The following is a 14,655-nucleotide window of genomic DNA, read 5'->3' as shown; positions in this document are numbered from 1 at the left end:
ATTCCTAAAAAAAAAAATTAAATTAACATCCTACAAATAAAAATTCTTAATAGCAAAACAAAAACAAAACCAAAACAAAACCAAGAACATGCTTTTCAAGTAAGTACTTCACAAATTCGACATCTTTCCATGGATTTTATTTGAAGCTGTGTGGGACACTGTCATCTCAGTAATCCCTCTTCCCTTCTGGCCCGCCCTCCCAACCCATGAACCCTTCCAAGTTAAAAAAAAAACAAAAAACAAACAAACAAACAAAAACCCCAACATCAACAAAACAAAACAAAAAAAGAGACATGATAACCAAAGGACTTACATTCGCCCACACACATTCATCGCACATGTGTACATATGCATATGTACACACACATACACACACTTAAGCTTCAGGAAAGCTCTTCTCTACTTTTTGGAACGAAACCCCTTGTTCACAATCAGAACATACTATAAATGTAGACTTACGTTTAGTCTAAGCTGCTCTCGGGAAAAAAAGAAAAGAAAAGAAAGCTAATGTGGGGAAACAGAACAGCTAGATGGAAAGAAAAAACCACTTCTCCAGGCTCCCTGTAGGATATACTACCTCTTGCCCATGCTCACGAAAGGGATGACTCCCAAAAGAGATGAGAAAGCCTCATCACACACAAGGCAAACAAAACACAGAGTTCACATCACACATGAAAGCCAGCCCCATCGAACAGAAACTGTTGGTGTGAGATGGATGACGTGTTCGTTTGAGAAGAAAGGAAAGGGTGAGAGGACCTCTTTGTCTGGCCCACATGCTGCATAGCTGTGCCGGGAGTTTGGTTCTTTAGTTAAATTAAAAACAACAACAAAAGGGCAGTTAACCTCTTTGTTATTTCCATGTCTAAAATTATAAAAATTCCTATGCACACACACACACACACACACATACACAAACAAAAATCCTCTAACTCTCCCTTGACCTCAAATGAAAGCAACAAACACACAAAGAAGAACGTATATGGAAAAGGACCAACTGAATTTTGTGCTGTGTTTGGAACACTCCAATCGAGAGAAAATAAACACGTGGCCAACGAAACCCCACAATCACCTTAAAATTAGTTCACATGAACCTACCAAATTCTAAATTATAGCTGAACACTAATAAACAGCTTACCTGGAGTACAGGGTGACAATTCACACACAGTTATCTAGTAATTAAAGTCTGTTTCTTTTTTTTTTGTTTTGTTTTTTACTAAAATAATTAAAAAAATCACAGTATTTTAAGAAATAAAACCCACGTGGGGATTTTAAGCACAATTTGTGTTCCTTCTTTAAAACTCTTTTTTTTCCCCCTCCATTCACCATCCTGTCCAGCAGCTCTCTCTACATTTAACCACAAGGGCGACAGGTAGTACAGACAAATGCAGAGATATCCCTTGGTTAAGTCTGAGGTACTAGGAAACAGGTGACTGTTTTATGCAAAGCAGTTTTTTTTCTGTTCTGTTATTATTATTATTATTTTTTCTCCCAAAGCGGCTGCAGTTAGGTCTTGAAAAAGCTTAAGGTATTAAAACTAGAAAAACGCACTGAAAGTCGTGCGCCCAGAAAGTTGTTCCCCTAGGAGAAGTCTTCTACTGTCCCCGAGCTTCGGTTTCCACACACTGTCCGAGAGGGTCACGGAGGAGAGCGCCATGCCCGTGGAAGGTACTTCCCAAACCGCAGCAGATGACAACTTCCGTGGTGAAGATCCGGAAGGATGTAGCGACGGGAAAGGAGCCACATATTCCAACCATTTAAATAACTTTAATTTACATACTCACTCACACAGGTACCAGTGCTTTGAAAATAGATTGTTCAGTCCTAAAAGCAGCTTTGTTCTGTCTTCTCTTCTCTGTCCCCTCCCTTCTCAGCCCACGCTGGCCCTCCCACATTTTCATCACGGTTCAAGTAAGGTTTGATAAGAATTTCACCAAACTCTTAGTCGTTTTTGGCCTCTGCATTCTCCAGGAGAGATTTGTCGGCAGCTACTACACAGATGGCTACTGTTTCACTCTTTAGGGAAAAGTCTATCCCGATTGGCTCATCGTCTTCCTTGGCCTCTATGGAGGGCAGCTGCAAGCTATCCTCTGCCATCTCTTTTGTGTGGACTTCGTCTCTGCTCACTTGGTTGGTATCATGCAATGCCCTGGAAGAGCAAAACAAGCAACAAAAACATTCATAAGCCAGATGCGGTGGCACGTGTCTCTAAATCCAGCACTTAAGTAGCGGAGCCGCGTGCATGGGCTTCTGGAGGCCAGGCTCAAGTTCAAGGATCATTCCCCAGGCATCATCATCTGTTTGCTTTTGTTTTGAGTCGGGGTATTCTCACTGGCTAGGCCAGATACAGTAGTCTGGACAGCTTGTAAGCACAAGGGACCTTTCTGTCTCTGTGCCCCCAGAGCTGGCATTACAAACACACACCACCATGCCCATTTGCTTTGGTTTTTGGAGACAGGGTTTCTCTGTATAACGGCCCTGGCTGCCCTGGAACTCTCTCTGTAGACCAGGCTGGCCTTGACCTCGGAGGTCCTCCTGCCTCCGCCTCCTACTAGCAGTGCTAGGACAAAAGGTGTGCTCCACTATGCCCAGCCACGTCCAACTTTTAACCTGGATTCTGAGCATAGAGCTGAAATCTTCAAGCATTTTCCGAGCAATCGCCTCAGCTGAGCAATCTCCCTGGCCCCTCCCATGCTTTTCCTAACTAAATTAATAAACTCTATCTTTACTTCTCTGATTCTAAAAAAAAGCATTGGAATTCTATGTGTATATAACTAAATTACCAGTAATTTTCCATTTCTCGTGTGGACCTTTCTTTCTAACAATTTGGATCCTTAAAAATCTTCAATGTTGTACTGTGCTTTGATTATGCCATGTTTTGTTTCCGAATTAATATAATATTTTGATATCATCTCCTTCCCTCAGCTATAGTGGGAAAACAGCAAGAACAGCCTCACACTCAAACTCGTTAGCTGAACTCCGAAGCTTAGGTACTGGCCAATAACGATGAAGACAAAAATCTAAAAACTTTACAGACCACTCACACAAACCGCAACTTACTTCTCTCTGTCTGGCAGACTAAGGGTTCCTCGCAAAGAGAACAATTTTATGTTCAAAGTGGTTCTTGGTCAGAACCTGACAGGAATGTTCTCATTTGCCTGAGAGGCAGGTGGAATGGAGCTGCATCTCTGAGGTAAGTCAGGGGCACGATCAAGGCCACTCACAGAACGAGCAACAGGGAAGCCAGAAACTCAGACCCAGGCTCACATTCTCTCAGAGAATGCCCTGTAAATGCCAACTACAGGGACACACTACCCTTGAGTCTGGGGGATTTTCTTCATCTGATTTGTGTTGTAGCGGCCATTTTAAAAAGTAAGAGGAGGAGTCTGGCTCCTCTGTCATCACTACCTGTCCTCCGTGCCTGTAAGGTGGCATGGGGCGGTCTGTGTAGTATCAGCCTCCCTCCCACTCTCTCCTTGGGTCAAAGGTCTTCCCAGGGCCTCACTTACATGCCATGTCTCAACACATGTCTTTCCCACTCAGAGCCCTGTGAGAACGACCGTCCACAGAATTCACACGGAAATCGCTTCTCAGTGTTCACACCAGTCCCTCGGTCGGAAAATCTCATCAGCTCTGCAAACAGAAGGAAAGGGCTAGCGTTACCTGTGTGCTTCCAGAATCAACATTCCCTGGGAAACGGCTCCTGACTTACCTGGGAAGCTACACTGCGGGCCGTCACCAGACTTCTCACTGGCTCAGGGTTTCTCTTAAGCACATTTCCCGAAAAGCTTTCATGAATTGTCCTGAGTTCCAGTCACCGAGGCTCCCCATTTCTCACTTACGCAATAGCTTCCATCATCAACAACTTTCCTGCCAGAAACGGCTCCTGAGCCTACTCTAAGGTCCCATAGCATTTATTTGCTAATTAACCCATCCCTTCTGCATGCTCTGGGTGAGGGCTTGACAGCTTGGCAGCAACTCAGTGTCTCTCTGAAACAGGTTTATCTGTTCACTAAGAAGAAAATAGAGCACAGAAAGCACCTGACCTGGTTGTACAGTATAGACCAAAGAACTTTTTACTCATCCCACGTGAGGCTGATGCTTCACAACATGGGCAATACTTTTGCAGGATGCTTAGGAGCCCTGCAAAGAACCGCCCAAGAACAGAGCTCTAGACAACTGTGAGGTGGGGTGGCGGCCTATATAAAAGCGTGTCTGGGACACCGAGATGGCTCAGTGGATTCATGCTGCTTGCCACCAGGCTTGATGATCGGAGTTCGTCCCTAGAGCCCACATAATGTGAGAAGAAAACCAGCAACTCCTCCAAGTTGTCCTGAGACCTCTACGTGTGCCAGACTCTCTCCCACACGCAATAAATAAATACACGGAATAATTAAAAAAACAAAAAACAAAAAAAACCCCAGAAAACAAAAAACATGTCCCTAGCCAATGACAGATCCTGGTCAGCTGCCCAATATTTATTCCTTAACCAGTGGTATTCACAAATGCAGGGATACACAGACATTTCTGAATGGGTCTGGTGTACACATCAAATATTGACCTAGCTGTTTTATGTGCTCCTGTGATGCTGGCACATGTTAGGGGTCTAATAAATGTGGATTGTTTAGCTAATTGTTTTTAAGCCACACCTCCTGGCAAGCTCAAAGATGAGGGCCTGCACTGCCTTTGTGCTGTCCTGAGTCCTCAGCCCATATGTCTTTCCCTCATCCACCAAGAGCCAAGTGCTCGCATTGGTAAGCCATTCTGCAAAAAGGGTGGCGTTTGGGAAATTGAATCATCTTCATCCCTGATCACTGTGGGTCCCACGGACTAGATGTCACAGGAAGACATCTCCTACTTGAAATGCCCCATATTTCATGAAATCTTCAGGACATTAACTGGGGCTCTGTGACGCCTTCATCCTCTTCACAAAAAGCTATGTGAACAAGGCCAGTTTTCACAAAAGACGAGACATTTTCTCACAAATTAAGAAGATCACCACACAAGCCATTAAAAATAATTGCACAGACTATCTTCCTTGATTCTTTTCACTGGAAATGAGACAGCACCATCTGCTCTGCACATTAATTCCTTAGCAGGGATTATCTTGGGCAAGAAATCAACAGAATGCCTTCCTGACTCCTCCCCGCTGCATAATGAGAGGGGGCAGGGTGGGCAGTGTTCCGCTTGGGTTCCTTTCAATTTCTTCATGCGTGGCTTCTCTCCGAAATTCCGTCTGAGCTTCGCAGGCCGATCTTGCCGAGTGTCTGTGTGGAGTACACTCCCCAGTTCTCTTGTTCGGAAAGGAACTGGGTAGCAGGAAGGCTGTGGATCCCCCCCCCCCCCCAACGGAAGGCATCTATATGAAAGCCCAAATTATTCACAAGGAGAATCTTGCTCCTTTGCCCTCAGGAAACATGAAGCCAGTCATCTATTGTCTCAGGGGTACATGCTAAGCTTCATCCTCAAAGAAGAGGACATTCTACCTGTCACATCTCCAATCACTCTCCCTCAGCTTGAGAGCTGAGCTAATACCCCCTCCTGCCCTCTGCCAGAAACCAGGATGTCTGGCAAAAACACCCCAGGCTATTGTTGGCTCTGTCTTCTTGGCAAGAATCCACTGAGATGGTGGAAGATTGATTCTAGATTGTTTCAAAGGAGATGGGACAAAGGAAGCCATTCTTGCAAGGATGGTGGCAGGGAAGGGAGAGTTTCGGCTTGCAGTTCCCAAGGCACTCAGGTCAGTCTCCCCTACCAACCTGTCCACCTGAGAAGGACTTTTGCTTCATGTGGTTAGGCATGCTGAGAGCCCATAAGTAAAAGGGGGGGGGGACGAGCTGGACGAGCATGGAGATGTGCTTGCAACCCTACACATCTCACTGGTTGTGTTTCCTCATGGCCTAGCCTTGTTTTATCTATTTTGGGGGACATCACTGGGGAAACGGAGGACTCTGGCACGCTGATAGTCTCAGAAAAAGCTCGTGCTCAGCCTTAGACATGAAGTCACAATACTCAATAAGGAATCTTTTATCTCCTAAAGAGGGACAGCAAGGCCACCAGAGTACGAGGAAGAAGAAGGAGCCTTTGTGCCCTTCAGTGAGAAGCACCTCTCCCTCCCTCTCCCTGAGGACATTCAAACAGTGCAGAGATATTAAGGATTTGTTGTGAAGAACATATTTGTGAAAAGAGTTTTAAAAAAGAAGAGAAAAAAGCCACACTTCTGGAATCACAAGCGTTTCCCTTAGAAGACATGGCATGACCCACAGGTGAGGCAGTTCCGTTTGTGTAGTCTTTCAGGCTGGCCACAGGCAAGCAGCTTTTGACTAGTTAGCACACCTTGGCAGTCAGACTCTGTTATCTTTGTTGATTGGAGATTCAAAGGCCAAACCAGATCCCTTGGTTATCACAGTGTAAGGGCATGGGTGAGAAACACACCAAAGAAGAAAATGGCCTACGGAAGACACCTGCTCAGGCCAGCCAGATGTTCTGCCATGGACCCTGAGAGTCTAGCCCCAAGGTCAACTCACCCCCAGATTTCATGACTAGGTTCTCATTTGGAAACATATGCAGTGTGAGAGATCTGCCCTAGAGCCAGAAGACTGAGATTCAATGCCCACTGGGTTTATAATTTAGCTATCTACTTTACTTTAGATAGGTCATAAGTTTGTCAGACCTATTATTTATAGGTCCATGCCTTGGTGGTCATGTCATTTAATTACTGTTTTTGGCAGTGATGGCGGGGGTGGGGGGGTGGTAATCCAAGGCCTCTTATACTACAGCCAAGTACTCTATCAGCAAGTTACATCTCTAGCCCTCACTTACCTTTATAATATCAAGGTAAGCACAAACCCCAAAGAGCCACAACAATCTAGAGTGAAGAGGATTAAAAAGTTCAACGTCAGGCAGTGGTAGTACATGCCTTTAATCCTAACATTCAGGAGGCAGAGTCAACTGGATCTCTGTGAGTTCAAGGCCAGCCTGGTCTACAGAGCGAGTTCCAGGACAACCAGAGCTACACAGAGAAATCCTGTCTCTAACAACAACAACACTACATTCTATGACTTTAAGATATATTGCAAAACTAAGGTAATTAAAACAGCATGACACCGACCTAAAATCACATGCACGGACCAATGGAACAGAGCAGAGAGCCCATAAGTAAATCACACAGTCACAGTCAATTCATTTTGGAGCAAGTTGACAATATCACATAATGGAGGAAAAGAAAGTCCTGTAAATAATTATTGGGACAATTGGGAATCCTAGGCAGAAGAAAGAAACTAGATCTGATCTCCCAGCAAGTAAAAAAACCAACTCAGAATAAGTAAGAGGTTGAAATGTAAGCCCGAAAGCCATAAACCCTGCTGGAAGGAAACACAGGGAAATCTTCATGACACTGGTCTGAAAATAATTTTTGTAATTTTTTTTACATGACCTCCAAAGCACAAGCAAAAAAAAAAAAAAAAAAAAAAAAAGAAAGAAAGAAAGAAAGAAAAAGAAAATAATAGACAAATGGGAGCTAAATCAAGCTGAAAAGTTTCTGAACCTCGGAGACATCAGAATGAAAAGGCAACCCACAGAAGGGGTGGCGACATCTGCAGACTACACATCTGTCACAGGGTCAACATCCCTGATATATGCAGAATTCAAACAAATCAGTCAATACTTGAGTGAACAGTTTCCCCAATTAAGAAATAGACAAAGGTTCTGTGTAAGCATTTCTCAGAAGATATGCGAAGAGACATCAGCTATATAAAGGCACTCCGAGTCACAAAGAGGAGGGAAGTGCAAATTCAAACCTTAGGTACTGCTCCATAGCAGTTAGAGTGTCTACTACCAAAAGAGGGAAAGCTAACACGTGTTGGCGAAGCTAAGAAAAGAACAACACTGTAGACTAGTAGTAAAGCAGGAATATAAATTAGGGTAGCCATTATGGGACACTGCAAATTCCTCAGCAATCTCACTATTCAGTTGACACACAAAGAAAAGGAAGCGAGTGTACCAAAGAGATGTTTGCCCTCCGGCACTACTCACAACAGCAAAGACACAGAGTCCACCTCAGTGACCATTTGTGTATGAAGGGACACAGAAAATATGACGCACACACCCGTTGGTATACCGTTTATACCATTTCATTCTAAGACAGGAAATCCTGTCATTTGAGACGACATGGATGAGGACTGCACGTTAAAGGAAATAAACCAGGCACAAACGCAAATACTAAATAGTTCCACTCTGTGTGAAACCTCAGTCAAGTTCAGTGATGCAGAGAATGGAATGGATATTTCCAAAGCCCAGGGGTGGGGAGCTGGGGACACATTTGCCAAGATACCAAATTTCAGGTAGACAGGAAGAATGAGTTTAGGAGATCAATTGTATAGTGTGATGACTATAATTAATAATACTATTGCAGTTTGAAATTGCTCAGTTGATGAAGTTCTTACTTCCCAAGATAAGTATGTGAGGGAAAACTATGTTAACTAATCCATTTAGCCATTCCACAATGTATACCTATTTTAAAACACCAAACATACAGTTTTTTTACTTGTCAACTAAAACCAAAGAAAATACCAAAGTTCAAAATCTGAAGTTTTTAAGTTAAAAAAATTCTCTATATTGACCACCTTAGGAGACAAACACTATTATTATCACTGTCACCATCACTATTATTTGACAGCTGGTGATCTCACAAAGACATAAAGCAAAGTCCTGTAGACTGGGGGCCAAGATCTGATGGGGGAACTGTAGAACCCTTCCTGCTATAGGAGACTAACGAAGCTCAGTAATGGACACCAACAGAATTTTCCCGTCACAGCAATGTGTAGCTACAATGCTTTTTCCTCATATTTACAATATCCACGCATGAGCTTCTGATCAGTCTGTAGTAACTCAAGTGACACAACCCAACCTTTGTTCTTTCTTACAAATTTTGAGTGTGTGAATAGGTATGTGCACATGAGTGCTGGTACCCACAGAGGCCAGAAGGAGTCTGATCCCATGAAGCTGGAGTTACAGGTGGCTGTGAGCTGCCAGAAATGGGTGCTAGGAACTTAGGTTCCTTCAAGAGTAGCAAGCATTCTTAGCTGCTGAGCCCTCCTCTTCCCAGCCCTCCTTCCCCCATCCCAACACACACACACACACACACACACACACACACACACACACACACACACACATAGTATTCAATGTTTAACCAGTAGACAAGGACAACTCTCCAGAACTCCTCCTAAACATGTTATCTGCACCTAAACACATCTGAGTCTTTTTATCTTAGAATAATGGCAGACTGGCAGGGGTTGGAAAAATAGTTCAAAACTCCCACAAAACCTTTGCTGGTGTTTTCTGCACATACAGGGAAGGGTGAGAGACACTGTTTCTCCCTCTTGACAGAGTGGAAATAGAGGTAGGTCCTGCAGGGGACACTTAGAGAGTTCAAGTTCATTGCAGCCTCTCACTATGACCCTAGATGCAATCATTCTAAAGGAGTGTGCAATTCCAAGTTCACTCTTGTTCCTCGATAGCCCTACAGCGTCATTCAGCTTGCTCTTTGGCCATCTTCATTTTGAAGGTTCCTCAGAACAGTTTTCCTTGCTAAGAACCATATTTTCTCCCTCCAGCAAACATATATCTATAATTAGGAAGAAAATGTCTGTTTTCCTTGGAGTTTCTATAGCTGGTAATAGTTTGTAAAGACAGGGCCCCTGATGGCGCCTAAGCCAGTCTGTTCTGCTACTTAACCAAGAGGGATCATTCCTTCTGTTCTTCCCACAGCAGCCTCCTGCCTCCCGTCTGTCTCGCCGTGGACGTTCTGGGTGCCATCTGGGACTCAGAGGGCAGGGTGAGACTAACCTCTGTCTTCAGCCTTGCTGCTCACTTCATCGTCCTTGTCCTCGTCGTCGCTGCTGGAACTCTCCATCTTCTCCTTCATCTGCTCCAGCTGATCCAAGTTAACCCGTCCAACCAGCTCAAAGTTACGGCTGACCTGAAAAAGGGCCAAGCAGATGATGGAATAATGAACCACAGACTGCTCGGGCTCGCTCTGGAGGAGATGGTTCCAGCATAATTTCCCCCTCTGTCTCTGCGTTTGCATCCAAAACCAAGCAAGCTAGGAGCCTGAGAGGTCCTTTTCCTGACCCTGGCTCTCAGCAACAGATCTGTCCCAGACTCCCCATTCCACAGGGAACAACACCGGAGCGCCTTACCAAACTTGTGAGACACGGGTACAGAAAACAAAGCCCAAAGTATCACAAAACCTACAGCACAGAGTCGACACTGTGGTAAAAGATATGACTATCTTTAACTAGCCAAGCTTCCAATAGTTCTGCATGCAAAGAGGCTCTTACAGGTCTCCTGACCACTAGCAGTGAGAATCAGAACTTTCTTCCAGGATCCTGTCAACCCGTGGTTCCAGCCAGGACCACAAGGCTTTTGACTCTTAGCTCTAGTTTAAATGGAAGACTACACTACTGCTACTAGTTTAGCTGCATGTTTGAAACTGACCACAGCCTATTTATGAGACTAGGGTTACCTGCAAAAAAACCACAGCTAACTAACCTTAAGAGCTCACTAAATGTGTTAACTATGGTTCAGTGGGAAACAGCCTTACTGCTCAAATATGAGGACCTGAGTTCTGATCCCCAGCACCCACGTGAAAGCCTGGATGAGAAGGTCCAGGTTCAGGAGACCCATCTCAAAGTGGAGAGCATGTACACACACAGTGGGTGGTTTTTATTTACCTAAAATGTCGTTAGAATAAAGCGGGACCTGAGCTCAAAGTATCACTCAAAGGAAGCAATAATCCAGACTATAAAGTCTAACGAGCTCTGGTTGCCAGGTCAACAGTAGCACAAAATTCGCCTTCTCTGTTCATCTCATCGACCTTTGGCAGCTGCACACAGGGAGCTGTAAGGAATGACAGGGAAGGCCGCTAGAACAAGCCAGAGATTAAGGCTCTGTATGAGGTGGGTGCTCCAATCCCCTTGTTGAAGGCCAAGGGAGGGGGATGCCAAGACAAACATGACTCTGTTCCTGCCTCCAGAGGCTCACAGTAGAGTTGACGGATGAAGGCAGACGTCATTAATTAGGTAGGCCGATTCCACAGCTGCCATGGTAGACAGTGTGACGAGGGCACAAGAGAGGAAAGAGGGCTTACAAGACAATTCCAAATAGTCTCTGGGGCCAGGCTGGGACAAAGATTTGCTGAGCACCACCAATTCCATATGCCTGGCAGATGGGATCGTCATCATTTGCTGTGACAAATGTGAGGGAACTTGACTCAGTACCAGGGCCAACTCAGGGCTGTGATAAGATTTAATACTGCCCTGGCAACTTGGTGTGGAAGATGGGTACATCTGCGGGGAGGCAGAAAACACTTTCATGATTATACACTGGTCTACCTAGGAAAACGGAACCTGTGAAATCAGTTGATTTTGCTCTCTCCTTGCCAGGTCTGGGGTTCCTCCTCGAAGCTCCTAGTTCTCACAAAGCTCATGGCAACAGAAGGAGTTCTGTCATTAAACCAAATGCTCTTTTGTCCCTCTCCTGTTTTCATGGATTTCTGATGAACTAGGCTGGTGTATTTTCCCTCCCTAGAAAACTGTTCATGTTTTGGATTCTGCACAGTTTTAAAACAGTATGTGGCATTTCCATGGTAGACGTTCATCCCGGGACAACCCAGGATTTATCTGTCCTGAAGACGGCTATAATCTTTGCAAGGCAATTAAGACTTAAAACTATTTTTTTTTTTTTTGGCGATGTAATGAGAAGATTTCTAAAATTAAAAAAATCTTTATAGTGCAGGGTTATTCTAACATTTAAAATCCCCAAACTAGCCATCTAAATGCTAATCTGAACACAGAAGGAAGATGCCTTTCCCCTGTCCTGCTTAGCCCGCCATCACTTCTGTCTGGATCACTGGAAGCCCCATTCCAGAATTGCTTCCGCAGCATCCATTCTCCCCTCTTCCTGTATCTGTTCCCTGGTGTGGTCACAGTCATCTTTAAGGAAATGGTAGGAGGCTGGGGAGACAGCTAAGTCGGGAAAAAGCTTCCTGTACAAGAGTGAGGAGCAAAGTTGGGGTCCCCAGGACCCATACAAAAAGTTGGGCGTGGCGGTGCACTCTTCAATGCTAGCTCTGAGGGCCTGGAGACAGGAAGGTCTGCCAAGACTGACTGGCCAGTCAATGAAGCTGAATGGGTGAGCTCGAGAACTGGTGAGATTTCCTGTGGAGAGCGATTGAGGAAGACACTCGGTGGCCACCTCTGGGCTCCATACACGAGCATACATAAGAGCCATCTACATACACACATATGTCACAGACACACACATAGAAGATATTAATCTTCGCCCTGAGGACAAAATTCAATTTTTTTTTGCTGTGGTTTACACACCTTCCCCAAGCTGCCCTTGTTCCCATCACCGTACTTACCGGGCTTCCCAGCACATCCCTTTTCCTAACCCTGTACTCCCGAGCCTACTGCATCCCTCATACACAATATCTCCGTCCCCCAGCCCAGCCCCATCCCTTCACCAAGAAAGCCTTCTTGTCATTAACTCTGCTGGTTCTCCCTGTCACAGCACCCATACTGGCTCACCTCCTAGGCAGACACCCCATTCCCTAAACAATCCCCCTGCCTCTCCCCCACTGAGCTGCAAACCCTGAGGATAGATTTTCTGTCCTCTTACTGCTCCATCTCCCTGCGTCAGCAGGGTCTACATCAGAGTGGGCACTACTCACATCACCTGGCTACTGGCTAGCTTCATTTTAATGTCTCCAGTGTCTTCTGCCCTGCATGACATAGTGTTCTGTGAGTGAATGTCATCTGTAATCACCTTATCATATTTCATCAAGGGGATGATCTTCCAATTCCCCTATGTATTTAACTGAGGTTATGTTATTCCTGGTTCTCGCTCTATTGTAGCAATAACCCTTATTGTATATAAGCCTTTCTTTCATGTGAAGTTTTCATTTCACAACTGAAATTTCCAGATGTGAAGTTAAAGGGTCCAAGTCAAAGGGGGTAGACTTGATTAAGGTTCCAGTGTGTTTCTCAGTTCACTTCTGAGAGGATCAAAGGTCCTCCTGGACCTGGTGATTGGTGGGTAGCTCACTAATGTCTTGATGCCGAGGGTGAATTGAGGGCAATTAACTTCCCCATGTCCCAGGTCCAGAAGCAACCTATGACCATTCTATTTCCATAAAAGGCGACAGCTAAGGGAGAAAGGGCAGGCCTAGGGGCTTTGCATTTAGAACTTGGGTCCTTCCCAGCTTTTCGAAGGTAAAAGAAGTCACATGTGTTCCTTAAACATGCGTTGTTTAGATTATAAAACTGTATGCTGACCCACAGGTCCTGTGAAAGCCACAGGTGAGTATCCCTAAACCAAAGTCCCTAGTGCCTTAGTGCCCAGAGAATGTAGCTATGCATGGGAAACGTGAGACTTTAGGTCCATGAACTGATTGGCAAACACTGACTCCTGAGCTCTGAAACGATGACCCCATGAAACCCCTTCTCCAGCCAATGGCAACTTTCACAGCCTTTATCTTTCCCTTTTTTTTCTTTTTTTTTTAAGATTTATTTATTTATTTATTATGTATACAGTGTTCTGCCTGCATGTATGCTTGCAGGCCAGAAGAGGGCACTAGATCTTATTATAGATGGTTGTGAGCCACCATGTGGTTGCTGGGAATTGAACTCAGGTCCTCTGGAAGAACAGCCAGTGCTCTTAACCACTGAGCCATCTCTCCAGCTCCCTATCTTTCCCTTTTTTTTTTCCGTTTGTTTTGTTTTTTGAGACAGGATTTCTGTATATAACAGCCCTGGCTGTCCTGGAACTTACTCTGTAGACCAGGCTGGCCTCTAACTCACAGAGATCTGTCTGCTTCTTCCTCCAGAGTGCTGGAATTAAAGTTGTGCAACTACCAAACCCAGCTACAATCTTTCTTATTTGTTGGTTTTAAACCATTCAGGAGTTGGGGGAGAGGAGGAGAAAGAGATTTAGATCTGTTCTTAGAATGTATCCAACCCCCCCAACAGATTGATTTAATTATGCAACTTATTAAAATTACCAAGTTGAACACGTATTTTCATACTGAGCCCAGATGGGAGCCCAGCCTTACAGAAAAGACTGATGCAGACATGCTTACTGGAGACAGAAAGGAACTTGCCACCCTCACCTTCAGGTGACATCACAGACATCAAGCAGGGAGACTGTCTTATAAAGCAAGTCCACCTTACATTTCTAGAGCTTCAGGGGCAGAGCTCAGCCTCCTGTCTGCTGCACGTATTTATCCTCACCTGAGACACCCAACCAGCATGCATGTATTACCTACAATTTGATATCACCATCAGAACAGCCAGAGGGAACTTCTCATTTTAGAAAAAGTAGCAGTAGAGAACAAGGAACCACGGCCCATTGCTTACATCAGTAATGCCTGGTGGTCGCTAGCCAACGCTGTGACGCTGAGAATGAAATACACACAGGCTGAGAACTTCGTTCTGCAAAGGGCCGTGTAAGTGACTCTTGTAAGCTTTCCGGACCACAGAGCCTCTGCCACAGTGACTAAACTGCTCAAAAGCCACCAGGAACACTATGTGAAGATGCATGCAGCTGTATGCAAACAAACACCTAATTACAGAAAACAAAATAGGAAATCTGGAC

General features: G+C 44.8%; 1 protein-coding gene across 1 annotated transcript in view; it reads right to left on the bottom strand.

The window, feature by feature from the left end:
• Positions 1-1,749: 1,749 nt before the first annotated feature.
• Znf462 (zinc finger protein 462) overlaps positions 1,750-14,655 on the bottom strand; it is a 135,625-nt gene continuing 122,719 nt past the window's right edge. Inside the window, exons 11-13 of the mRNA XM_059254367.1 lie at positions 9,847-9,979; positions 3,507-3,630; positions 1,750-2,146 (exon numbers count right to left, since the gene is read on the bottom strand). Of these exons, the coding sequence (XP_059110350.1) occupies positions 1,939-2,146; positions 3,507-3,630; positions 9,847-9,979 (465 nt within the window). The 3' untranslated portion in view covers positions 1,750-1,938. The remainder of the gene's footprint in view (positions 2,147-3,506; positions 3,631-9,846; positions 9,980-14,655) is intronic.

Source organism: Peromyscus eremicus, chromosome 2 (genome assembly GCF_949786415.1).
Source record: "Peromyscus eremicus chromosome 2, PerEre_H2_v1, whole genome shotgun sequence".
Lineage (NCBI taxonomy): Eukaryota > Metazoa > Chordata > Mammalia > Rodentia > Cricetidae > Peromyscus > Peromyscus eremicus.
This window is presented reverse-complemented; position numbering and strand designations above follow the sequence as displayed.